We start from the raw sequence: 26,340 nt of genomic DNA on the forward strand, positions 1-26,340 counted from the left end.
GCAGCAGCGTGTGTGTGTGTGTGTGTGTGTGTGTGTTGGAGTGTCAGTGTAGTATGTGTGAGTGTGTGATTAGAGTCCAGTGAGTGTACATCAAGCCTGTGCAAGAGAGTCATTGTAAAAAAAAAAAAAAGGAATATATACAAATAAAATATGGGGGTCAATGCAAATAGTCTGGGTAGCCATTTGATTAACTGTTCAGCAGTCTTATGGCTTGGGGGTAGAAGCTGTTAAGGAGCCTTTTGGACCTAGCGCTCCGGTACCGCTTGCTGTGAACAGTCTATGACTTTGGGTGGCTGGAGTCTTTGACCATTTTTAGTAACACAGAGGCAAGAGTGAAGAAGAACAATAGCTTTTCCAAGGAAAGGGAGCTTTTTTCTCACCGCCGGCTGATCAATGATATAGGGATCTGGTGGTCAATGTTCCACTTGCCTAAAAAAGCACTGTGGGACCCACCACAGACCGCGCCATCTTCATCAACCACTCCCACCTTGGACAAACCAAACCAGTGCTCCAGGATCATTACCACAATAAACAGAGGCTGTCTCCTCTCACTTTCTCTCCCTCTCCTCTCTGTCGCCGACCCCCTCCCACCCACAGTAGCTGAGCTCCTACTATGTGTCTCGTAGTGCCACATATGATCAGACGGACATGATCACCCACACCTGCCTCCTCCCATCCCTTCCCCTTCTCTCCACCACAGCCACCTCTGCCAGCTCTGGGGTTGACTGATGGACCGTGTTCTCCTGTGCATCTGTTCTCTGATGGGCTGTGGCCAACCTGCATGTCTTCTCTGTGCTCACCACTGCTGGTAAGCCCAGGCACTCCACAGTGGCTCTGTTGTGTGTTAATTGTGAGTGGGCCAGTGCTGGGCTGTGACACATGGCGAATGTTTTATTTTCCCAACAAAGGTCATCATCAGTTATGGCTGACACGCTGCCCCCCATAAAGGATGTCTAATATTTTATTAAACATGAGTTTTGTTCGGCTGGCACGTAAGGGGCAAGGTAACAGATGTAAGATCTCATTATATTTTGGCTTACCATATGGTGTCAGATTTTAATCCCAACTCTGGGGACTACAAGGGCTCATGGATGTTGTTTCACAGCCTACATATAGGTTTGAGTTGGACACTTGTCAACTTCTCAGTAGAAGCAGGTAAATTAGGTTTCACCTTCAGACCAAGCGCTTTGAGAAACCATGCAAATTTCACAACATTTGAAATTGATATCTTGATTTATAATTTGACACAAGGTTACGGTCGGCGCTCTGTGCTTGAAGGCAGGAAACCTCAAGCTGTTTCCTGCCTTCAAGATGGCGCCGGACGGGATGGCTGACGTTTTATGGGCTCTTAACCAACCGTGCTATTTTGTTTTGTTTTTTCACATTGTTTGTTACTTATTTTGTACATAATGCTGCTGCTACCATCTCTTATGACTGAAAAAAACATTAAACACCTCATTCTGCAACTGGATCCTCGGCTTCCTGACGGGCCGCCCCCAGGTGATAAGTGTAGGTAACAACACATCCGCCATGCTGATCCTCAACACGGAGGCCCCTCAGGGGTGCGTGCTCAGTCCCCTCCTGTACTACCTGTTCACTCATGACTGCATGGCCAGGCACGACTCCAACACCATCATTAAGTTTGCCGATGACACAACAGTGGTAGGCCTGATCACCAACAATGACGGGACAGCCTATAGGGAGCAAGTCAGAGACCTGGCCGTGTGGTGCAAGGACAACAACCTCTCCCTCAATATGATCAAGACAAGGAGATGATTGTGGACTACAGGAAAAGGAGGACCGAGCACGCCCCCATTCTCATCGACGGGGCTGTAGTGGAGAAGGTTGAGAGCTTCAAGTTCCTTGGCGTCCACATCATCAACAAACTAACATGGTCTAAGCACACCAAGACAGTCGTGAAGAGGGCACAACAAAAGCTATTCCCCCTCAGGAGACTGAAAAGATTATGCATGGGTCCTCAGATCCTCAAAAGGTTCTACAGCTGCACCATCGAGAGCATCCTGACGGGCTGCATCACTGCCTACTATGGCAACTGCTCGGACTCCGACCGCAAGGCACTACAGAGGGTAGTGCGTACGGCCCAGTACATCACTGAGGCCAAGCTTCTTGCCATCCAGGACCTCTATACCAGGCAGTGTCAGTGGAAGGCCCTAAAAATGGTCAAAGACTCCAGCCACCCTAGTCATAGCCTGTTCTCTCTTCTACCGCACGGAAGTCTATGTCCAAGATGCTTCTGAACAGCTTCTAACCCCAAGCCATAAGACCCCTGAACAGCTAATCAAATGGCCACCCAGACTATTTGCGTTGCCCCCCCCCCCCACCTCTTTTACACCGCTGCTACTCTCTGTTATTATCTATGCATAGTCGCTTTAATAACTCTACCTACATGTACATATTACCTCAATTACCTTGACTAACCGGTGCCCCTGCACATTGACTCTGTACCGGTACCCCCTGTATATAGCCTCGCTATTGTTATTTTACTGCTGCTCTTTAATTATTTGTTTCTTTAATTTCAATTTTTTTTGTGTGTATTTTTCTTAAAACTGCATTGTTGGTTAAGGGCTTGTAAGTAAGCATTTCACTGTAAGCTCTACACCTGTTGTATTCGGCGCATGTGACAAATAAAATTTGATTTGATTTGGAGATCACCTCAACCAAAAATACTGTTTTTCTCAGTCCTTTTTGTGGAACAAGAACATTGTTTTAGGTGACAACAAAGTAGCCCAACAATAAAAAAAAATCTTGAGTCTTCTCAGAGCACCATAACAGACATTTACATTTTACTTTAGCTTGGTTCAGGAGTTAGGGGGCTGTTGTTACACTGTACTTGAGCAACGCATCATAAGGCTTATATAGCATTACCTTGTCTTTTCAGAAGACAATAATGGCATCAAGATAGATGAGTACATGATTGCGGGTGAGGTCACCAAGCATCACATCCATAAGACATTGGAAAATGACTGGTGCATTGCACAAACCAAAGGGCATGCCTGTCCACGCAAACAGCCCAAAGGATGTAGGCGACGCCGTCTCCTCCCGGCATTTTGACACCTGTCGTAACCATTGAGAATAACAATCCTGATCTACGGGAACGCCACACTGAATCCACCGTAATAGAGGAGTCGCATGTGAATGCGGCACCGACCAGTCAGGGGCAAGGTCATGTTTGTGATGCGGTAGCAATATAAAGGTGTTCATGGTGCATAACGCAGGTGTTCCAGTGTGTTCTCGTCGCACCTGTGGATACTAGTTAGCCCTGCTCTCTGGCTCGCTGCCTCACTTCAGTGTCCTGTGCGGATCTCTCTCATTAAACAGCTGTCAGGCCTCTGTCTGCGCTCACTGACAGCCACTGTCACACGGCAGGAACACACGCCCTGCACACACAACCAGGAATTGCATCTCTAATACACAAGCAACCCTCCCCTCAGTCTCCACCTCTCCAGACAGTACTGTGGTCCGCCTGCCGCATAGACCACGCTCTGAGAGACGCAGTGGGGTTTAAGTGTCATGCGATTGCATTGCTGTGAGTTATCTCTCAGAGGATGGTACTTGTACACTAGGCTATTTCACTGCGTAATATCCTATTATTGCCGAAACGGTCATATATCTATATGGGTCAATGTGATTTATTTGCGTATTGAAACCTATGTCAGTAAGACGGCAGTAAGAGTGCTGTCTATATACCTGTTTTACGGAAGTTTGTTTTGAAGAAGTAGTCCCGCAACAACGGGGTGACATTAAAAGGTTTTTACAGAGCCAACTGGAGGAGGAGGTTACATGGAGGAAAATGACTCATCAAAGCAGGGTGATCATGACTCACTTTACCCCCTGCGTGAGCTCCCCCGTCTCCCAGACAGGAACCGTTGACATTACAACATAGTCTCGGTGGCGGTCGCCGTCATGGTTTGTACAGAACTTCTATTCCAGGTGCCAGCTCATTGCAGGTCATAGGTACTTACACCATCTGCATTGTTGTTCCTGACGATGAGCACCTCTCAATTAACTGTTTTGAACATTTTATTTGTTCTATGAGTTAAACTTCTTCTGTGAGCTCACTGAAACCAAAGATGATCCTTTTCCTTCCTGATGCATTTATGTTTTGTACTTTGATCCATTGTTTTATTCATACTGATCACTGTAGAGCTACTGGGCTAGGCCTTGTGTCAGTTTAGCAGGCCTCTTTGCGGTGGTCTCATGCTTTGGTAGACAAATAATTCCTTCATTGAGCCAACATATCCCCAATGGGCCAATGGAGGTCTTCTCTCTTCCCTTCAAACCCCACTGCTTCACAACAAAGCTACCAGAGCAGAAAGCCTCTCGAACAGAAAGGGGCACGACGATAACACTCTGTGGTCCGTGCTGCGAGAGCGAGAAGGGATCCTGAAAGGGCAGAGGGGATGGAGGAGTGGGGAGTTGTGGAGTGGTTGCATTTCCCCAGTGTGGCTCGGCCATTATCCATGTTTCACAGCTCCTCGGGAGGAGAGAATCACATTTTTGCCACCACAGCCGCCGCCTGTCAGGGAAAGAGCGCGCTCCATCCATCCATTCTTCCCGGGGACTCCATTACACCCCGATGGGCAGGGATTGAAAACCAATTGGGGATACAGGGGCATAGAGAGAGCGATGTATGGGCACGCGGCACTGCGCAGGCAGGCAATCTGCCGTGATGAAGAGGCTTCTCTTGTGACATCCTTCCGGGTTCCCCTTCAAGCCCACTGCGCTGGCCGCTGGTCGCTAGCCACCGAATCACCCGGCGTATTGCGTTCCCAGACGCCCCACAGCCTGCTGCCCATCAGCCCGGGTGCACCCATCCACACCTCAGTGGATAGCGAATGAAAAGAGAGATGGATTCAATCGCTTCTGGAAGACAGGAGCAAGTGGAGACAGAGATAGTGGGGGGGGGGAGATGCACTTGTGATTGGATGTGTTTGCAATTTAGTTTTCTTTTGCAGGTAGGGGTACGGGTGTAAGCTATGTTTGCCATAACTTTGGAAGTTGAGAGCGAGGGGGGTCGGACTTACAAAGCATCTCCGTTGACTCTCTGCACGTTTGTGTTTATCCTCTTAAAGAACTGAAGACTTGTTGTGACTGGATCCACAGCAGGAACACTGAACAAACGGCTGCGATTTATTCATACACCAGCTGTGAAAACAGACGCCCAATCATTGCGAAACATCCCTGAACGTTTCAGGAAGTTTTTTGTGAGAGGAGATTTTTAGTCTCTTATAGATTCTTATCTGAGTTTTGTGTTTTTAACTTAACGCTTGGGACTCATCTCTTTGACGTCACTGCCTGTGAAGAGGTCTACTTTTCTCCACACTCAATATACACTGAGTGTACACAACATTAAGAACAATGCTGCTGGGGTTTTCACGCTCAACAGTTTCCAGCGTGTATCAACAATGGTCCACCACCCAAAGGACATCCAGCCAACTTGACAAAGCTGTGGGAAGAATTAGCGTCAACATGGGCCAGCATCCCTGTGGAACGCAAAGGGGGGGGGGGGGGGGGGGGGGGGGATGCAACTCAATATTAGGAATCTATTCTTAATGATTTGTACACTCAGTGTATAAACTGTTCTTTATTTAATTGAGCCCAGGAGTTATAGTTAATTTAGTAGGCATCTGTGAGGGAGTTCTTGAATTATTCTAATTTGTTTTATTAGTTTCAGATATAAGATGGTTCAATTTAGCAATGATGAGAATATAATGAACACTGTTTTTTTTGTACTTTGCACGCCTCTTTGCCAAAGTATTGGAACTGCTCAACAAACATCTCCTCTAGCAAGGCTTTGGTTTTGTCAGAATCATGCTGTATGTTTACACCATTTTCACATACAACAAGAGCTAACGGTGCTTTAAAAACTCTTGATCTCTTTGTAGACACTTTAATTATTCATCCAGAACATTTCTCTCTCTCGCTCTCTCCCTCTCTCTCGCTCTCTCGCTCTCTCGCTCTCTCTCGCTCTCTCTCGCTCTCTCTCGCTCTCTCTCGCTCTCTCTGTAGGTGCCCTATGTGAAAGTGGCCCCTGAGGACATTCTGAAGGTTCAGTTCCCCCGCTTCACCACCCTGGACCTGCGCCCCACCAACACAGACATCAGCCTGGCCGTGGCTGGCCTGCTCACCTTTTTCAACAGCACCACAGCCTGCCTCATCTGTGCCCAGGCCGACTGTGAGTGGGTCACGCACCACTAGCTCTTTGTTGTTATTTGTACCATATACACACATGACATTTGCATGTGCACCCACATTTGCATGTGCACACACGTGAGCTCGCACACACGGGTGCACATTCATGCATGTGCATATGCACTAGGGTTGTCCCCGACTAAAGACAATCTTGACTCTCCGAAAGTTGTTTGTTCTTTCAACCAATCGATTGGTCGACATTTTTAAAGGTGTATTGCTCTATACAGTGCATTCGAAAAGTAATCAGACCCCTTTACTTTTTCCACATTTTGTTACGGTACAGCCTTATTCTTTAATTGATTAAACCATTTTTTCCCCTCATCAATCTACACACAATACCCCATAATGACAAAGCAAAAAAAATGTTTTAGAATTTTTTGCAAATTTATTACAAATAAAATACTCAAATATACCATTTACATAAGTATTCAGATCCTTTAATCAGTACTTTGTTGAAGCCCCTTATGCAGTGATTACAGACTTGAGTCTTCTTGGGTATGACGCTACAAGCTTGGCACATCTGTATTTGGGGAGTTTCTCCCATTCTTCTCTGCAGATCATCTCAAGCTCTGTCAGGCTGGATAGGGAGGGTCGCTGCACAGCTATTTTCAGGTCTCTCCAGAGACGTTAGATCGGGTTCAAGTCCGGGCTCTGGCTGGGCCACTCAAGGACATTCAGAGACTTGTCCTGAAATCCACTCCTGCGTTGTCTTGGCTGTGTGCTTAGGGTCGTTGTCCTGTTGGAAGGGGAACCTTCGCCCCAGTCTGTAGCTCAAGTATTGTGGAGCTCCTGCACCTAAATATAAACAGTACCAGCACCCAAAATGAGTACCGGAACCTATTTCAGTCCAAGTCAAGCACTGATAAGAAGTAATCGGGTAGGCATATTTTATGACGTTTTCACTGGATCAGAGAATTACATTTTCCTTTTTACTCTGAGTGGTTATCAGAAGGGAGAGAGCTGGAAAGATTTCTCAAATGTTGTAAAAACAGACTGTTTGAGGTGGAAAAAAAACCTTACTTTGAGAAGCTGCGCTGCTCATTAGTGGTGGTGCATTAAGCCAATCAGAATTACTATCAGATCCCCAAATGGTCACATTTATGATGACAAGGTAGCCTATAGGCCTGTATACGTCTATGCGTAATCAGGTGAGCGTCCCCAACATTGACAGGAGCACTACAAATAAAAGACAATGACTCAATTGAATTGACAAAACTCATAAATGTAATGATGTACACTAAAACTTGTTTCTCACAAGTGTAGCACTCTGCAAACAACGTGTCCACTCCAACAATGAGAACGGTAAGACTGGAATAATAATACATTGAATGCATTAACAGAAATGATCATAACCAAACAAAGATTAGACATTAAAGGAGTTAACGGTGAATGTACTACTGGTGATATATGTAATGGGGAATTGAAATAGGCTACACTAACAATCAAAATGCAAGCAATTCACACAATGAAGTAATGAAAAATGCATGTGCACAATTGGTGGGAGAGAGCGCATTCTGGAGAGAGAAGTGCTTTGCGCTGCATGGATCAATCCGATGTCTGCATTGGCCATTGTGCGTTGTGTTTATACAGGATGTACCGCCCCCCACCTACCGTCAACCAGAATCACCCTTCAGTGGATACACGCACACTCAAGCCTATGTATAACCCAAATGCATTTACTCTTGCGTAATTCTTCCCCCCCACAATGCGTCATCATCTGTTAAAACGCAGGCAAATTACTTTGCTTTTCACATAGGCCATTAATGCATCTTTCTCTTTTATCTCAGTGTGACAATAAGTATGGAAGATTACATCCCAGTCTGTTTCCGCCCTTCTCCGTACAGGAATCAGTAATTACAAGTGCCCGTACAAAGTCACATTGATGTCATCTGCTACAGGCCAACTTTCACCTTAATCAGCTTAGGGCTTTGAAGTGTGGCGGACTGGATTTCAGCTCTCGATTAGAACCGAGGTGCTCTCAGCTGGCGTGAGCCCCCCAGCCCACTCTCCCCCCACCATCAACCCCACCCCTCATTCAACTCTCCCAACCAACTTCAGAAAAGAATGGTTGATGTTTGTGCTCATCCAAGCCACTTAGACTGAGGTGTTACCCGAAAAACAGAGATAACAAGGAAGAAAAGAGGGAAGAAGGACAATTAAACGCCCACCAAAGGCTAAAGACATTAGTGACTCAGAACTGCATGGACTTTGATTCTTGACAATGACTGCCAGTGTCAAAACTAGCTAATTAGTTGTTATTTTCCACTGGGTGTTTAAGCGTGCTCCTTTCAATCTGTCGTTCATTTGAGAGCTCATCAAACGATGTTGGTAATTAGCCCAAAGACACATGACAGTTCCATGCCTCGCAAGAGTGAAATGCTGTGAATTATCGACATATCCATGAAGGGCGGCGATCGCACCATCTACAAGCTGTGTGAGACAGAAACCTCAAACTTTATTATGCCGGTTTCCTTTTTGTATGTCTCTGTCTGAGCTCCCGTCTGTGTCAGTGTGGGCTAAGCGGGAATCGATAAGGCTGCTGAGGGGAGCATGGCCCTTCCCTTCCTCATCAATGAGAAGGATGCTAGTCACTTTAGCTGATTGAGGGGAATCTAACCTTACTACTGGAATTGCACGTGGGGGGCGGAATTGCACGTGGGGGGCGTGTGACCCCTTCTGCAGCGCCACTGTAAAATACCAGATGGCTTGGGCTCTGCAACGTGCTGTTGTAGCAGTAGCCACGGTACCGTTAGCTGGCTGGCAGAGGCCCCAAGACGGTCGACGCTGGGCTCATTAATCACCGCGGCCGGTGACAGCCTAATAGAGCGTGGCCGAGCCATGAATATTTCCCAGCCTGACCCTGGCTTCCTGGCTGAGAGAGAGAGCGAGAGAGAGAGACAGAGAGATAGGCCCACCCAAAGGCACAGGTAGCGCAAAGAAGGAAACCCATTAATCTGGCTAACCTGCCCACCGCTATCGATGGCCGTGTGGTTGTGTGTGGATTCACCGCACTCATGGAGTAGTACAGTAGGACATAGAGAACCTAGCCGCAGGGGTGGAGGAGAACTGTGTGGGAAAGTGGAGCACTTTGTTAACTGGGAGATTTGTGCATGGGAGGTCAGCTGGCGGGTAGCAGGTGGGTGGGAGGGGACCGATCACCCACACTCTACTTCTTGGGGACTGGCTCAGACAAAACCATCGGGGACAGGATGGGACGGGGGACGGGGACGGGGACGGGGGGGCATCCTGGTCAACAATACAGCTTATGTTATGAATCCGCTATCACCTAACGTAGCATTTTATCGTCTGAATTGAATGAGCTGGAAGAAAAGCAAATAGTAGTACCTTTTTGAATGTTCAAAACACCTGAATTGACTTCTCTGATGACATGCACCTCAGCAACCAACTCATTATGTTTGTTTATTGAGAGAAGATAGCCTCATCAACATATTTTAAAGGCACACACCTGTCAAGGTAGACGTTTGTGTCTCCTTGGAGCGGAACAATTATAGGATATGTTTACTCAACGGTCCGACTCGCTGCTCTGAAAATGTCATGAGTAACCTGTAATTAAAGTTGATCAAGAATGTCTCTCTGTCTCCGGAGAGAGCTGGATCAATTAACTCTTTGGGAAGACGGACCGGTTAACTGGGGTGATGAAATTATTTAGCTGGTACCAGCAATGACTTTTGTTGTTGTTTGTTGTCCGGGGATCAAGCTGAGCAATCCTCCCGACGTCATGACATTCAAAGAAAGTTTCAATACGGATAATGATATATTTACAGCTCCAGTAACAGCCCACCGTAAATGTCCCCATCAGAATAAATAGTTGCTGTGCTGTCAGTTCTGTTGCACTTCCTCCCTACTGAAAGAGAGCCGTGAGTGAGGAAACTGTGGAGGAAAGATGGCTCCACCAAATGCTCTTAAACAGAGGGATGAGAGTGAGCTTCCTCCATTGGCTCTCCCTGGTTTTTCTTCTACGTTTCCCCTTCCTTTTCCCTGACCAAAGGCATTAATTTGATGCAATACGCAGCGTAATGGGATTTTGATGTGTGGTTCTGGGGGGGGGGGGGGTTCTTCTCTTTATCTTTTTTCTCGCTTTGGTGTCTAATGAGAACAAAGAAGAGGAGAGCCCTGGTCGGCTGTCCGCTCGTCTACCGGGATGAAAGATGGAAGAAAGATCCCTTTCAACGGGGAACGATGAGAAAGGATCACTCAGACCCACAACGTCCCGTCCTTGCCCATTAACAAGCTCTACTGACACGCTGAACTCTTTATATAAGAGAGAGTGATAGACTATCGACTTTTTGATCTGTGTGGTTATATTCAGGTTAGGATAAGTTCATGTACTGACACGCTACGAATGCCTAGACATTAGCACATGTCCTATCCCAAGCACTCTAGTTAACGAATGCTGCTGGCCTGGAGGGGAAACTACATTGGAGCAATTTAACTCTCTTCCGTCCGCCCGTCAATCGATTATATCACTCGATTTATCATAGTCATTTAGGTTCGGCCTGTTTAAAAAGTAGATCCATCTTGTCCTGTGAAATGCCATGAAATTCTGCAGACTGCACCCATTTGGTTGTACAGTACAGGGTTCCCGGACTGCAGGAGCCCAAGCAGCCCAGTTCAACAGACTAGGGTGCAGCCAGTTGGGAGCTGTGACACTGGCATGAACCTGTCATTGATCCTGGCTGAGCAGTGTATTTGCATAGAGGCACCGAGTGCAGGAAGGTAGATGAGAGTCGGGGCTTTGTGAGAGCCCAGTGAAATGTGACGGTCTGTGAAAGGGGGAAATGACTGGCTGCCCAGACTGAGTGGCAGGCCCTACCTTTATCTGTCTGCCTGAGAGGCAGCGTCAGGCAGAGCTACAGTATGTGTGGCCCATGTTAATGAGGCACACCACATGGCAATATCACACACCAACCGCTGCAGGCAGCAGCAGCAGCACAGCCTCCACAAAGAAAACAGACTTCACACGTCTCTAACCTTCAATGGTCTCCCTTTTTCCACAGCTAACCGAGAAACAGTGCCTCCCCGTTTTAGCATAATGATATTCTAGCATGGGTTCAACAGCCTGAAACGTGGAAGCGACATGGCTGCCAGAATAGATGCAACAAAGGTCAGGGCCACAAAAGAGATTGTGAAATGAAAAAGTACATGCACACATTTTATTTCTGTTGCTTTGAATCGTGCACAGCCTAAACACTAAACAGGTCTCTCCTGAGGTTTCCTCTCCACTGGTTGAATGAAAGGGAACGATAGGAGGGACAACTCCTGCTGTGGACACTGAGCAGCGTAGTGTGCTGTCTAATGTAATGTACTCAATGTGAAATTGGCATGTGATGCCATGCAAACAGGCAATGGAGATTGAGCAGGTTTTTAAGCCTCATCACAGTTATGCTGAGTAACTCAACAGGTAACAGAGCTGATAGTCTCAGAGCAGACAGGCATCATTGCTGATGGTTTGCGTTTCTAGACAAACCGTTAAAGGCATTAGGATTCAATGAGTTAGAACACATAGTGCCTTAAGAACAGCTGCTGCTGCATGTAACCAAAAGAAGAAAACATGGATTATATGTAAATGTTTTTTTACTATTATCAATGCTGGTCTCAGTTGTAATGTAATATACAGTACGTCTTGACTCCCATGAATGCATAGTTTCACTAAAGTGCCACTGGAAACATACAGTTGAAGTCGAAAGTTTACATACACTTAGGTTGAAGTCATTAAAACTCGTTTTTCAACCACTCCACAAATTTCTTGTTAACAAACTATAGTTTTGGCAAGTCGGTTAGGACATCTACTTTGTGCATGACACACGTAATTCTTCCAACAATTGTTTACAGACATATTATTTCACTTATAATTCACTGTATCACAATTCCAGTGGGTCAGAAGTTAACATACACTAAGTTGACTGTGCCTTTAAACAGCTTGGGAAATTCCTGAAAATTATGTCATGCCTTTAGAAGTTTCTGATAGGCTAATTGACATAATTTGAGTCAATTGGAGGTGTACCTGTGGATGTATTTCAAGGCCTACCTTCAAACTCAGTGCCTCTTTGCTTAACATCATGGGAAAATCTAAAGAAATCAGAAAAAAAATTGTAGACCTCCACAAGTCTGGTTTATCCTTGGGAGCAATTTCCAAACGCCTGAAGGTACCACGTTCATCTGTACAAACAATAGTACGCAAGAATAAACACCATAGCACCACGCAGCCGTCATACTGCTCAGGAAGGAGACGTGTTCTGTCTCCTAGAGATGAAGGTACTTTGGTGTGAAAAGTGCAAATCAATCCCATAACAACAGCAAGGGACCTTGTGAAGATGCTGGAGGAAACAGGTACAAAAGTATCTATATCCACAGTAAAACGAGTCCTATACCGACATAACCTGAAAGGCCGCTCAGCAAGGAAGAAGCCACTGCTCCAAAACCTCCATAAAAAAGCCAGACTACGGTTTGCAATTGCACATGGGTTGTTTGGCCATAATGACCATTGTTATGTTTGGAGGAAAAAGGGGGAGGCTTGCAAGCCGAAGAACACCATCCAACCGTGAAGCACGGGGATGGCAGCATCATGTTGTGGGGCTGCTTTGCTGCAGGAGGGACTGGTACTTTCACAAAATAGATGGCATCATGAGGATGGAAAATTATGTGGATATATTGAAGCAACATCTCAAGACATCAGTCAGGAAGTTAAAGCTTGGTCACAAATGGGTCTTCCAAATGGACAATGACCCCACGCATACTTCCAAAGTTGTGGCAAAATGGCTTAAGGACAACAAAGTCAAGGTATTGGAGTGGCCATCACAAAGCCCTGACCTCATCCTATAGAAAAGTTGTGGGCAGAACTGAAAAAGAGGGTGCGAGCAAGGAGGCCTACAAACCTGACCCAGTTACACCAGCTCTGTCAGGAGGAATGGGCCAAAATTCACCCAACTTATAGTGGGAAGCTTGTGGAAGGCTACCCGAAACATTTGACCCAAGTTAAACAATTTAAAGGCAATGCTACCAAATACTAATTGAGTATACAGTGGGGCAAAAAAGTATTTAGTCAGCCACCAATTGTGCAAGTTCTCCCACCTAAAAAGATGAGAGAGGCCTGTCATTTTCATCATAGGTACACTTCAACTATGACAGACAAAATGAGAAAAAAAATCCAGAAAATCACATTGTAGGATTTTTTATGAATTTATTTGCAAATTATCGTGGAAAATAAGTATTTGGTCACCTACAAACAAGCAAGATTTCTGGCTCTCACAGACCTGTAACTTCTTCTTTAAGAGGCTCCTCTGTCCTCCACTCGTTACCTGTATTAATGGCACCTGTTTGAACTTGTTATCAGTATCAGTTATCTGAGTTTAAATGTACTTGGCTAAGGTGTAAGTAAACTTACGACTTCATCTGTATAACATAACTAAAAGGGGAAAAACCCACAGCGAAGGAATTATATCAACAGTTGTTTTTTCAGCTATGATTAAGGCTTGGTATCCGTTGTATTGTAATTGTATTACACGTTTCAATAAAGTGCCACTGGAAACATATTCATTACCTCACTTATAATGAACCAATATCCAATCTCTTTAAAGCGGTCCTGGGAACTAAATGCTGGAGGTGGTGTTTAAAAATAGCACCTAGGAATTAATTACTTTATAATTAGATGTTATTACAGGTCATCAGATAAATTATTTTAGGTGGGAAGGATTTTAATGACCGTGTTATTTTATTATTTTTATTAAACTTTATTTAACCAGGTAGGCTAGTTGAGAACAAGTTCTCATTTGCAACTGCGACCTGGCCAAGATAAAGCATAGCAATTTGACACATACAACAACACAGAGTTACACATGGAATAAACAAAACATACAGTCAATAATACAGTAGAAAAATAAGTCTATATACAATGTGAGCAAATGAGGTGAGATAAGGGAGGTAAAGGCAAAAAAAGGCCATGGTGGCGAAGTAAATACGATATAGCAAGTAAAACACTGGAATGGTAGATTTGCAGTGGAAGAATGTGCAAAGTAGAGATAGAAATAATGGTGTGCAAAGGAGCTAAATAAATAAATACAGTAGGGGGAGAGGTAGTTGTTTGGGCTAAATTATAGATGGGCTAAGTACAGGTGCAGTAATCTGTGAGCTGCTCTGACAGCTGGTGCTTAAAGCTAGTGAGGGAGATAAGTGTTTCCAGCTTCAGAGATTTTTGTAGTTCGTTCCAGTCATTGGCAGCAGAGAACTGGAAGGAAAGACGACCAAAGGAGGAATTGGCTTTGGGGTTGACCAGTGAGATATACCTGCTGGAGTGCGTGCTACGAGTGGGTGCTGCTATGGTGACCAGTGAGCTGAGATAAGGCGGGGCTTTACCTAGCAGAGACTTGTAGATAACCTGTAGCCAGTGGGTTTGGCGACGAGTATGAAGCGAGGGCCAACCAACGAGAGCGCACAGGTCGCAATGGTGGGTAGTGTATGGGGCTTTGGTGACAAAACGTGATAAAACGGCACTGTGATAGACTGCATCCAATTTATTGAGTAGAGTGTGGGAGGCTATTTTATAGATGACATCACCGAAGTCGAGGATCGGTAGGATGGTCAGTTTTACGAGGGTATGTTTGGCAGCATGAGTGAAGGATGCTTTGTTGCGATATAGGAAGCCGATTCTAGATTTAATTTTGGATTGGAGATGCTTAATGTGAGTCTGGAAGGAGAGTTTACAGTCTAACCAGACACCTAGGTATCTGTAGTTTTCCACGTATTCTAAGTCAGAGCCGTCCAGAGTAGTGATGCTGGACGGGCGAGCAGGTGCGGGCAGTGATCGATTGAATAGCATGCATTTAGTTTTACTTGCGTTTAAGAGCAGTTGAAGGCCACGGAAGGAGTATTGTATGGCATTGAAGCTCGTCTGGAGGTTAGTTAACACAGTGTCCAAAGAGGGGCCAGAAGTATACAGAATGGTGTCGTCTGCGTAGAGGTGTATCAGAGAATCACCAGCAGCAAGAGCAACATCATTGATGTATACAGAGAAGAGAGTCGGCCTGTGGATTTAACCCTGTGGCACCCCCATAGAGACTGCCAGAGGTCCGGACAACAGGCCCTTTGATTTGACACACTGAACTCTATCAGAGAAGTAGTTGGTAAACCAGGCGAGGTAATCATTTGAGAAACCAAGGCTGTCGAGTCTGCCGATAAGAATGTGGTGATTGACAGAGTCGAAAGCCTTGGCCAGGTCGATGAATACAGCTGCGCAGTAATGTCTCTTATCGATGGCGGTTATGATATCGTTTAAGACCTTGAGCGTGGCTGAGGTGCACCCATGACCAGCTCTGAAATCAGATTGCATAGCGGAGAAGGTACGGTGGGATTCGAAATGGTCAGTAATCTGTTTGTTAACTTGGCTTTCGAAGACCTTAGAAAGACAGGGTAGGATAGATATAGGTCTGTAGCAGTTTGGGTCTAGAGTGTCATCCCCTTTGAAGAGGGGGATGACCGGGCAGCTTTCCAATATTTGGGAATCTCAGACGATACGAAAGAGAGGTTGAACAGGCTAGTAATAGGGGTTGCAACAATTTCGGCAGATAATTTTAGAAAGAGAGGGTCCAGATTGTCTAGCCTGGCTGATTTGTAGGGGTCCAGATTTTGCAGCTCTTTCAGAACATCAGCTATCTGGATTTGGGTGAAGGAGAAATGGTGGGGGCTTTGGCGGGTTGCTGTGGAGGGTGCTGGACAGTTGACCGGGGTAGGGGTAGCCAGGTGGAAAGCATGGCCAGCCGTAGAGAAATGCTTATTGAAATTCTCAATTATCGTGGATTTATCTGTGGTGACGGTGTTTCCTAGCCTCAGTGCAGTGGGCAGCTGGAAGGAGGTGCTCTTATTCTCCATGGACTTTACAGTGTCCCAGAACTTTTTTGAGTTAGTACTACAGGATGCAAATTTCTGTTTGAAAAAGCTAGCCTTAGCTTTCCTAACTGCCTGTGTATATTTGTTCCTAACTTCCCTGAAAAGTTGCATATCACGGGGGCTATTCGATGCTAATGCAGAACGCCACAGGATGTTTTTGTGCTGGTCAAGGGCAGGCAGGTCTGGAGTGAACCAAGGACTATATCTATTCCTAGTTCTACATTTTTTGAATGGGTCATGCTTATTTAAGATGGTGAGGAAGGCACTTTTAAAGAATAGCCAGGCATCATCTACTGACGGGATGAGGTCAATGTCATTCCAGGATACCCCGGCCAGGTCGATTAGAAAGGCCTGCTCGCAGAAGTGTTTTAGGGAGTGTTTGACAGTGATGAGGGGTGGTCGTTTGGTCGCAGACCCATTACGGATGCAGGCAATGAGGCAGTGATCGCTGAGATCTTGATTGAAAACAGGAGGGCGAGTTAGTTGGAGGGCAAGTTAGTTAGGATGACATCTATGATGGTGCCCGTGTTTACGGATTTGTAGTTGTACCTGGTAGGTTCATTGATAATTTGTGTGAGATTGAGGGCATCAAGCTTAGATTGTAGGATGGCCGGGGTGTTAAGCATGTCCCAGTTTAGGTTACCTAGTAGCACGAGCTCAGAAGATAGATGGGGGGCAATCAATTCACATACGGTATCGAGGGCACAGCTGGGGGCAGAGGGAGGTCTAGAGCAAGCGGCAACAGTGAGAGACTTGTTTCTGGAAAGGTGAATTTTTAGAAGTAGAAGCTCGAATTGTTTGGGTAAAGACTTGGATAGTAATACAGAACTCTGCAGGCTATCTTTGCAGTAGATTGCAACACCGCCCCCTTTGGCAGTTCTATCTTGGCGGAAAATGTTATAGTTAGCGATGGAGATCTCAGGGTTTTTGGTGGTTTTCCTAAGCCAGGATTCAGACATGGCTAAGACATCCGGGTTGGCAGAGTGTGCTAAAGCAGTGAGTAAAACTAACTTAGGGAGTAGGCTTCTAATGTTAACATGCATGAAACCAAGGCTTTTACGGTTACAGAAGTCAGCAAACGAGAGCACCTGGGGAGTGGGAGTGGGGCTAGGCACTGCAGGACCTGGATTAACCTCTACATTACCAGAGGAACAGAGGAGAAGTAGGATAAGGGTACGGCTAAATGCTATACGAACTGGCCGTCTAACACGTTCGGAACAGAGAGTAAAAGGAGCAGGTTTCTGGGCTCGATAGCATAGATTCAAGGCATAGTGTAGTACATTGGAGGTACTTGAGTAATGATGAGAGAGATATAGTCTCTAGAGACGTTTAAACCAGGTGATGTCATCGCATATGTAGGAGGTGGAACAACATGGTTGGTTAAGGCATATTGAGCAGGGCTAGAGGCTCTACAGTGAAATAAGACAGTAATCACTAACCAGGACAGTAATGGACGAGGCATATTGATATTAGAGAGAGGCATGCGTAGCCAAGTGAACATATGGGTCCAGTGAGTGGTTGGGCTGACTGGGGACACGGCGATTCAGACAGTTAGCAGGCCGATGCTAACAAGCTAACAGTTAGTAGGCCGGGGCTAAACAAGCTAGCAGTTAGCAGACCGGGGCTGGCAAGCTAGCAGTTAGCAGACCGGGTTAGCAAGCAAGCAGTTAGCAGGGGCTAGCAGTTAGCAGACCGGGGCAGGCAAGCTAGCAGTTAGCAGACCGGGGCAGGCAAGCTAGCAGTTAGCAGACGGGGGCTAGCAAGTTAGCCTTTGGGGGACATCGCGATGGGGGTAAGTCTGTTTTTGCCTCTTCGTGCTGTGACGTCGATAGACCAGTCGTGGAATTAGTCGGGTTCCAGGTAGCTCTAGGTAGCTAGCAGGCCTAGCAGGTTAGCAGAATGGGCGTCGCGCCTGAGGGGCCTGTTGGAGTCCTCGGGCAGATTATGTCGGTATTCCAGTCGTAGAGGATCGGCGGGGTTCCGTGCCCCGTACCGGCAGTAGAAGGGGTCCAGATATTGTAGCCCAGGAGTGGGCTTCGGTGGTAGCACAGGAGCCCGGGCCGGGCTAGCTTCAGGCTAATTGGTGCTTGCTCCGGGATGGAAACGCTAGCCAGGAGTGGTTACCCAGGATTGCGGTTAGCTAGTTGCGAAGATCCAGATGAAAATGTTCAGAGTTTGCGGTAAGAATCCGGGGATATGGGGAGAAATAGGTCCGTTATGCTCTGGTTTGAGTCACGTTGTTCGAACTGGCGAGAGCTTTCCGAGCTAAAGGTTAGCTGATGACCGCTAGCAATGGTTTGCTAACTGATAGCTGGTAGGTAGTTAACTGGCTAGCTTCAGTTGAGGGATTCCAGATCCGAAGTAAATAGAAATACTTTAGGAAAAAAAGCAGATCCACGCCACATTGGGTGAGGCGGATTGCAGGAGAGTATTTAGAAGTTGCTGTTTAGGAAAATATTTTTAAAAGATATGCGAAGAAAAATATGTAAAAATATATTTACAAGGGACATGACAAGACAAAGACATCTGACTGCTACGCCATCTTGGATATACATTTGCGAGCGAAAAAAGTACATTGTCATGTCTCGTCAGAGACAGGTTGAAAATAGTGATTAATTGTTATTTTTATGAATATGGTGTTTCTCACACACAATAATGTCTTTGTATTTTTTAACTCATTCAATTGAGTTCTAGTTCTCAGAAATGTGACTTTAATACCCAGAAATTCATTACCTTTAGGAGATTAACTGTCTACCTGCTCATAATAATATCACTGTCTTCGTCCCTGTCCCCACAGGCTTATTAAATCTGGAGAGACTGCTACGCCAGTTCCTCATCTCCAAGGAGACACTATCGGTTCGCATGCTGGATGACAGCCAGGATCCCACACCCCTTCTCAAGGAGATCCGCGATGATAAGACTGCCACAATCATTGTGGATGCTAACGCAACAATGTCCCACATAATTTTGGAAAGGGTGAGTCTGTCTGTCACAGTGAGCTCTTTCCCGATGTTCTTAGACATCTCAGCAGCAGCGGATGATGCAATTTTTTCTCACAATCTATATGTCAATGCCAAGATAAAGTTCAGGATCAAGGTTGATATTGAAAATAATTGAACAAGCTACATGCTGAATCACTTACTGGTGAATGAGTGTTGGACTGAATGAATGTTAACTTGAAGCATCCAACACCGAGAGACCGATCTGTTCTCCTGTACATAGGCATACAACCATGAATAAACCATGGCATATCTGTAACTCCATATTTGGAGACGAGAGTGGTGTGCAAATGCAACTAGAGGAGGTTGTTGAGTGCCCTTGGGCTTCGCACTTAAACCACTAGAGTACAGTAGAGATGAGAAATTAAAACCAATGCAATTAACTTTCTAAGAAAAAGGTCTAGTCAGGCAATACATTTTACTTCAAGTGACAGGCGTGAGATGCAAATCGCGTTCTTATTCTGTGATCATTCATTAATAACGTAGATGTACATTCATCTGATTAGTTTCTGTACGATTAGAACGACTACGAAAAGAATCAGCCCCGCATCCTTAATATGTGTAAATTGTTGAGCTTTATAACAAATACAATCCAAAACATCAGAATCTCTCATTAATATTGCTTGAGTATAAAAGGGAATAGAAGTGACCTAGGTTTATTACTATTTTTATTTTCCCTTTTTGACAATTTACAGACATCTGTTGGTAGCAGCGACTTTCTTTGTTGATAAAATAACCTATTATTCAATCATGGAATGATGAACGCTTTTTGGACTATTTATGCTTTCTATTGAAGGCATCTATCACTGTGTTTATAAAGAAAACAATAATTTGGTGGGTGCTTTATGTGTTTTTTGCATATCCACACTCTCCCCGAGACACAGCCAGGGTCTGCCAGTATCAACAGCAACCCTGGAGCAATGAGGTTTAAATGCCTTGCTCAAGGGCACATTGATAGATTTTTCATCATGTCAGCTCAGGGATTAGAAGTAGCAACCTTTCAGTTACTGGCCCAATGCTCTAAGCAGTAGACTACCTGTTGCCCCGTAAAAGTGCCAGCTGAGATTGGCAGCTCAATATAGATGCCAGGGATTGAACCCGGGGCCTCATACATGCAAAGCATGCACTCTACCACTAAGCTACATCCTCTCAGTTGTGAACAGCTAGTCTGGCATACATAATATAATAACATCTGACTGGACATGCATATCAGATATGACTATTCTTCACAGTAAACTGTCAACATGACCTTTCAATGGTGTCTGTTTCCACTAATACAACCATACCTGAAGTGAACAGAGAAGTTAGCAATTAAAGCAACAGAATAGAACACTCTGTAGCTTTGCAGAGTTCTTCCCGACACCGACATGAACTTTACATGATAGGACAAGACTCCTGCTATTCATTCTAAAGAGCTATGATTAGATCTAAAGGTGACAGAAAGACAGGTGAAGGGCAGCTTGCAGCATATGGCTGTGTCGTAATTATAACATTGAGATTGGATACATGGCTGCAGTGAAGGAGACAATGACTAAAGCGAAATGGAGAGAGAGACGGACAAAGAGACAGCGAGACAGAGAGTTAGCAATTGAGCATTGGCTAAGGGTGCATGATAGAGTTGAATATTTTCCCTGTATTTTACAAATGTTCCATCCAGAGAAAAAAATCTATTTTCTCCCGGGTAACTCGGTATTTCGCCCCGAAACCGGAAGTGTCATTCAAAAGCATATAAAGCATATACAGGAAATAGCCTATGTCTGGATTTGATAGCCTATGTCTGAGTTTTGATTGAAAATTCAAGCCTGATGCTACCTGAGCCTGATGGGCCATACATTAAAGACATTTTATGGGGCCAAGCCAAAAAAAGTCAAAATGATTGTGTCGTTATCCAATACATATATGACATAAAGGATACTACATTTTTAAGCACGACAGAAAAACATAAAAGCCCATAGATGTCACTAGCTACAGTTGAAGACGGAAGTTTACATACACTTAGGTTGAAGTCATTAAAACTCGTTTTTCAACCACTCCACAAATTTCTTGTTGACAAACTATACTTTTGGCAAGTCGGTTAGGACATCTACTTTGTGCATGACACAAGTCATTTTTCCAACAATTGTTTACAGACAGATTATTTCACATATAATTCACGGTATCACAATTCCAGTGGGTCAGAAGTTTACATACACTAAGTTGACAGTGCCTTTAAAAATTCATGAAAATTATGTCATTGCTTTAGAAGCTTCTGATAAGCTAATTGACATAATTTGAGTCAATTGGAGGTGTATCTGTGGATGTATTTCAAGGCCTACCTTCAAACTCAGTGCCTCTTTGCTTGACATCATGGGAAAATCTAAAGAAATCAGCCAAGTCTGGTTCATCCTTGGGAGCAATTTCCAAACGCCTGAAGGTACCACGTTTACCTGTACAAACAATAGTACGCAAGTATAACACCATGGCACCACGCAGCCATCATACTGCTCAGGAAGGAGACGTGTTCTGTCTCCTAGAGACACTTTGGTGTGAAAAGTGCAAATCAATCCCAGAACAACAGCAAACCAGACTACGGTTTGCAACTGCACGTGGAGACAAAGATCATACTTTTTGGAGAAATGTCCTCTGGTCTGATGAAACAAAAATAGAACTGTTTGGCCATAATGACCATCGTTATGTTTGGAGGAAGAAGGGGGAGGCTTGCAAGCCAAAGAACACCATCCCAACCATGAAGCACAGGGGTGTGGCAGCATCATGTTGTGCGGGTGCTTTGCTGCAGGAGGGACTGGTGCACTTCACAAAATAGATGGCATCATGCGGGAGGAAAATTATGTGGATATATTGAAGCAACATCTCAAGACATCAGTCAGGAAGTTAAAGCTTGGTCGAAAATGGGTCTTCCAAATGGACAATGACCCCAAGCATACTTCCAAAGTTGTGGCAAACTGGGTTAAGGACCCACTGGGAATGTGATGAAAGAAATAAAAGCTGAAATAAATCATTCTCTCCACTATTATTTTGACAGTTCACATTCTTAAAATAAAGTGGTGATCCTAACTAAGACAGGGAATTTTTACTAGGATTAAATGTCAGGAATTGTGAAAAACTGAGTGTCAATGTATTTGGCTACGGTGTATGTAAACCCGACTTCAACTATATATGCTGTCTTGAGTAAATAAATGAAACAAGCTCCAGTAGGCTAATCATTTTGAGTGTGAACTGTATTACTGTACCGTATTGTATTATACTTTATTATATGAACTGGTATTACGCACCTCGTTCAAAACATGATAAAGCTGCAATTCTGATGCAGGATATGCTGGTGCAGCATACGCCAGCCTATGTCTACAAACATAGGCTACAAACAAATTTGATTTTTAATTTTGAAATATAATAGTGCCTATTATATTATATTGTTACATTACAGCCTTATTCTACATTGGATTAAATATTTTTTGTCCCAATCTAAACACAATACCCCATAATGACATTGCGAATACAGATTTTTAGAAAATACTGCTAATTTATTACAAATAAAAAACAGAAATACCTTATTTACATAAGTCTTCAGACCCTTTGCTATGAGACTTGAAATTGAGCTCATGCGCATCCTGTTTCCATTGATCATCCTTGAGATGTTTCTACAACTTCATTGGAGTCCACCTGTGGTAAATTCAATTGATTGGACATGATTTGGAAAGGCACACAACTGTCTATATATGGAAATATTTCAGACCCCTTGACTTTTTCCACATTTTGTTACGTTACAGCCTTATTCTAAAATGGATGAAATCGTTTTTTCCCTCATCAATCTACACACAATACCCCATAATGACAAAGCAAAAACAGGAGAGATGCTTGATGAAATCCTGCTCCAGAGCGCTCAGGACCTTAGACAGGAAGCACACAGCCAAGACAACGCAGGTAGTGGCTTTGGGACAAGTCTCTGAATTTCCTTGAGTGGCCCAGCCAGTCCACGGACTTGAACCTGATTGAACATCTGAGAAAAGACCTGAAAATAGCTGTGCAGCGACACTCCCCATTCAACCTGACAGCGCTTGAGAGGATCTGTAGAGAAGAATGGGAGAAACTCCCCAAATACAGGTGTGCCAAGCTTTTAGCGTCATACCCAAGAAGACTCAAGGCGGTAATTGCTGCCACAGGTGCTTCAACAAAGTACTGACTAAGTACTGGGTATACTTATAAATTTGATATTTCAGTTTTACATTTTTAATACACAAACCTGTTTTTGATTTGTCATTATGGGGAATTGTGTGTAGATTGATGAGAAAAACTAAATGTGGAAAAAGTCAAGGGGTCTGAATACTTTCCGAATGCACTGTATGCCTTTCATAATATTTTACCTAATGTTATTAGCCTACCTCCTCTTTCTTTTTCTATTGTTGCCTCATTCATTCCTCAACAGTTAAATTAAATAAGTTCCGTTGTCCTTATCTTCATCATTCTTCAAAAAAAAAATGTTATCCCTTTGTTTGGTAGTTGCTCGCCGAACATCTCATTCCAAAATCATGTGCATTAATATGGAGTTGGTCCCTCCTTTACTGCTATAACAGCCTCCACTCTTCTAGGAAGGCTTTCCACTAGATGTTGGAACATTGCTGCGGGGACTTGCTTCCATTCAGCTACAAGAGCATTAGTGAGGTCGGCGCTGATGTTGGGCGATTAGGACTGGCTTGCAGTCGGTGTTCCAATTCATCCCAAAGACGTTCGGTGGGGTTGAGGTCAGGGCTCTGTGCAGGCCAATCAAGATCTTCCACACCGATCTCGACAAATCATTTCTGTATGGACGTTGCTTTGTGCACAGTGGCATTGTCATGCTGAAACAGGAATGGGCCTTCCCCAAACTGTTGCCACAAAGTTGGAAGCACAGAATTGTGAAGAATGTAATTTATGCTGTAGCGTTACTATTTCCCTTCACTGGAATTTAGGGGCCTAGCCCGAAGCAATGAAAAAACAGCCCCAGACCATTATTCCTCCTCCACCAAACTTTACAGTTGGAACTATGCATTCGGGCAGGTAGTGTTCTCCTGCCGTCCACAACACCCAGATTAGTCCGTCGGACTGCCAGATGGTGAAGCGTGATTCATCACTCCAGAGAGTCCAATGGCGAGTTTTGCACCACTCCAGCCAACGCTTGGCATTGTGCATGGTGATCTTAGGCTTGTGTGCGGCTGCTCGGCCATGGAAACCCATTTCGTGAAGCTCCCGACGAACAGTTCTTGTGCTGACGTTGCTTCCAGAGGCAGTTTGCAACTCAGTTGTGAGTGTTGCAACCGAGGACAGACAATTTTAACGAGCTTCATCACTCGTCGGTCCCGTTCTGTGAGCTCGTGTGTCCTCCTACTTCTCGGCTGAGCCGTTGTAGCTCCTAGATGTTTCACATATATAATTTAACAGTTCCATTTCACGTCATGCTGTTGATATAAATAATTTATTATAAAGGGAAAGGGAAATAGGGATACCTAGTCAGTTGTACAACTGAATACATTCAACTGAAATGTGTCTTGTAATTTTCCGGTTTCTCGCAGTTATTTATCCCGGGAAAAGGGAGTGGTTTTGGGTGGTAAATCTCGGTAACCAGATTTCTGCCATTCAACCCTAGTGCCATAGCAGGACTGGCACTGGGAAAGCCAATCCCTCACAATATCCTCTGAGAAGACAAGCAAAAATGTGCCTGTCTTCCCATCCGCATCACTCTGGACAAATGCCACGCCCACTATCGTTTTTTCACCATGATAAGTCTGGATTTGCTCCCTCCCCGGCGACTTCTCAAATGCAAACACATTCAAACCATTTTGATTAGTCCCAGAAACGGATGGGTTAGGCCAGACAGGCCTACACGAATCACATCGTTTTGATATCAGCTCAATCGACTTCTGGGACAACAGGTTCAGACTGATGTATGGCGTGATCGATAGAGCAGCTAAATTAAATTCAGGATGAGTCGTCAGGCAAAGCAAAAATCCCTGCCCCAATGAATATTTCTCTGCATCTTTTTTTCTCCCCAAAAAATGCCTATCCCTCTCAAGAATTACTCTCTCCCTCACACACTCCCTCCCTCCCTGATTAGTTTTTATTTTTCACATTTCTGTATTCATCCAGTCAGTTCTTACTGTTTTATTTCTCTGCCCTTTTCCTCTTCAGGCTTAATCTTTCCCTCAATCAGAGATACTGATGGCCGTTGCCAGGCATCCTGTCGCCATGGCAACTCATGGGGCAGAGAGTAACAACACACAGGAGCTGGGATTTCTTTATATATCTACGCCTCTGTCCTACGGTCGCTCCACACCTCTATTATCATTCCACAGTCTTCTACTCCTCCTTTTCTGTGGTTTATGGCACGCAGCCCGCTCATGAGGAGAGGATGTTGGCTGAGAAAATTAATTATGTTTGCCAACATTTTATGCTACACTGAAGATTTAATTGCATGGTAAACTGTAAGGACTTTGTATAAAAGAGTCTACGCTAATGACGGGACCCAAATTACGCAGGACATTCTATCCTCTTTGTTTATGGATGTTTACATCTTTCGTTAGGATGCTAGTCAGCCAGAGGTCTACTTCTTACACTGAAGACAGTGGGATTTCTTTCAATACTTAACACTGGATCAGTGGGACTCATATATGCTCTGTGAAAGTGTTACATTTAACACTCCAATCGTTAAATACACCGGTGTATTTGCCATGTGTTCTGCAGCAGGGAGTTTGTGGTCAGAGGCTTCAGCTTCAGCATCAGCGAACGTAATCTTGAGATGAGGCTTCAGCATCACTGAGTGTAATCTCGATATGTCAGCCCCCCATGTTGTCCTACTATACAAAGCTGCGGTCGGATTTGCTCAGATATTGTGCTCGGCATGGGTGTGCAATTATTATTTTTTTAAACCCTGAGAAACAGTTAAAGGGGCTATAAAGGACAACAGAAAGCTGAGGAAGTTTGGCTCAGTGCCAGCCAAAGGAAACGCACGTTCTTTTCATTTGTATTCATTTGTATTTGTAAACTTGGTGAAGTCACTGACCTGTACTACAAGTTTAAAGACATTTTAACTGTGATTAAAAAGCTGGTAAACTTAGAAAGCTGTTGCAAAAGCTGGTAAACCCTGCCATCTGTTTTCCTATCTTCATTCTCATTTCAAGAACAAAGTGTATTTTACAGTGCAGTGTGTCCACCTGTCCTTCTCCACTAAATGATGTCATTTGACTTACATTGA

General features: G+C 44.5%; 1 protein-coding gene across 1 annotated transcript in view; it reads left to right on the plus strand.

Moving 5' to 3' along the window:
• The window catches only part of LOC120029127 (glutamate receptor ionotropic, kainate 4-like), a 177,163-nt gene that overhangs the window by 60,182 nt on the left and 90,641 nt on the right, over positions 1–26,340 (plus strand). Inside the window, exons 5-6 of the mRNA XM_038974436.1 lie at positions 6,031–6,196; positions 18,914–19,092. Coding sequence (XP_038830364.1) covers positions 6,031–6,196; positions 18,914–19,092 — 345 coding nt within the window. The remainder of the gene's footprint in view (positions 1–6,030; positions 6,197–18,913; positions 19,093–26,340) is intronic.

This window comes from Salvelinus namaycush, chromosome 34 (assembly GCF_016432855.1).
Source record: "Salvelinus namaycush isolate Seneca chromosome 34, SaNama_1.0, whole genome shotgun sequence".
NCBI classification, from domain to species: domain Eukaryota; kingdom Metazoa; phylum Chordata; class Actinopteri; order Salmoniformes; family Salmonidae; genus Salvelinus; species Salvelinus namaycush.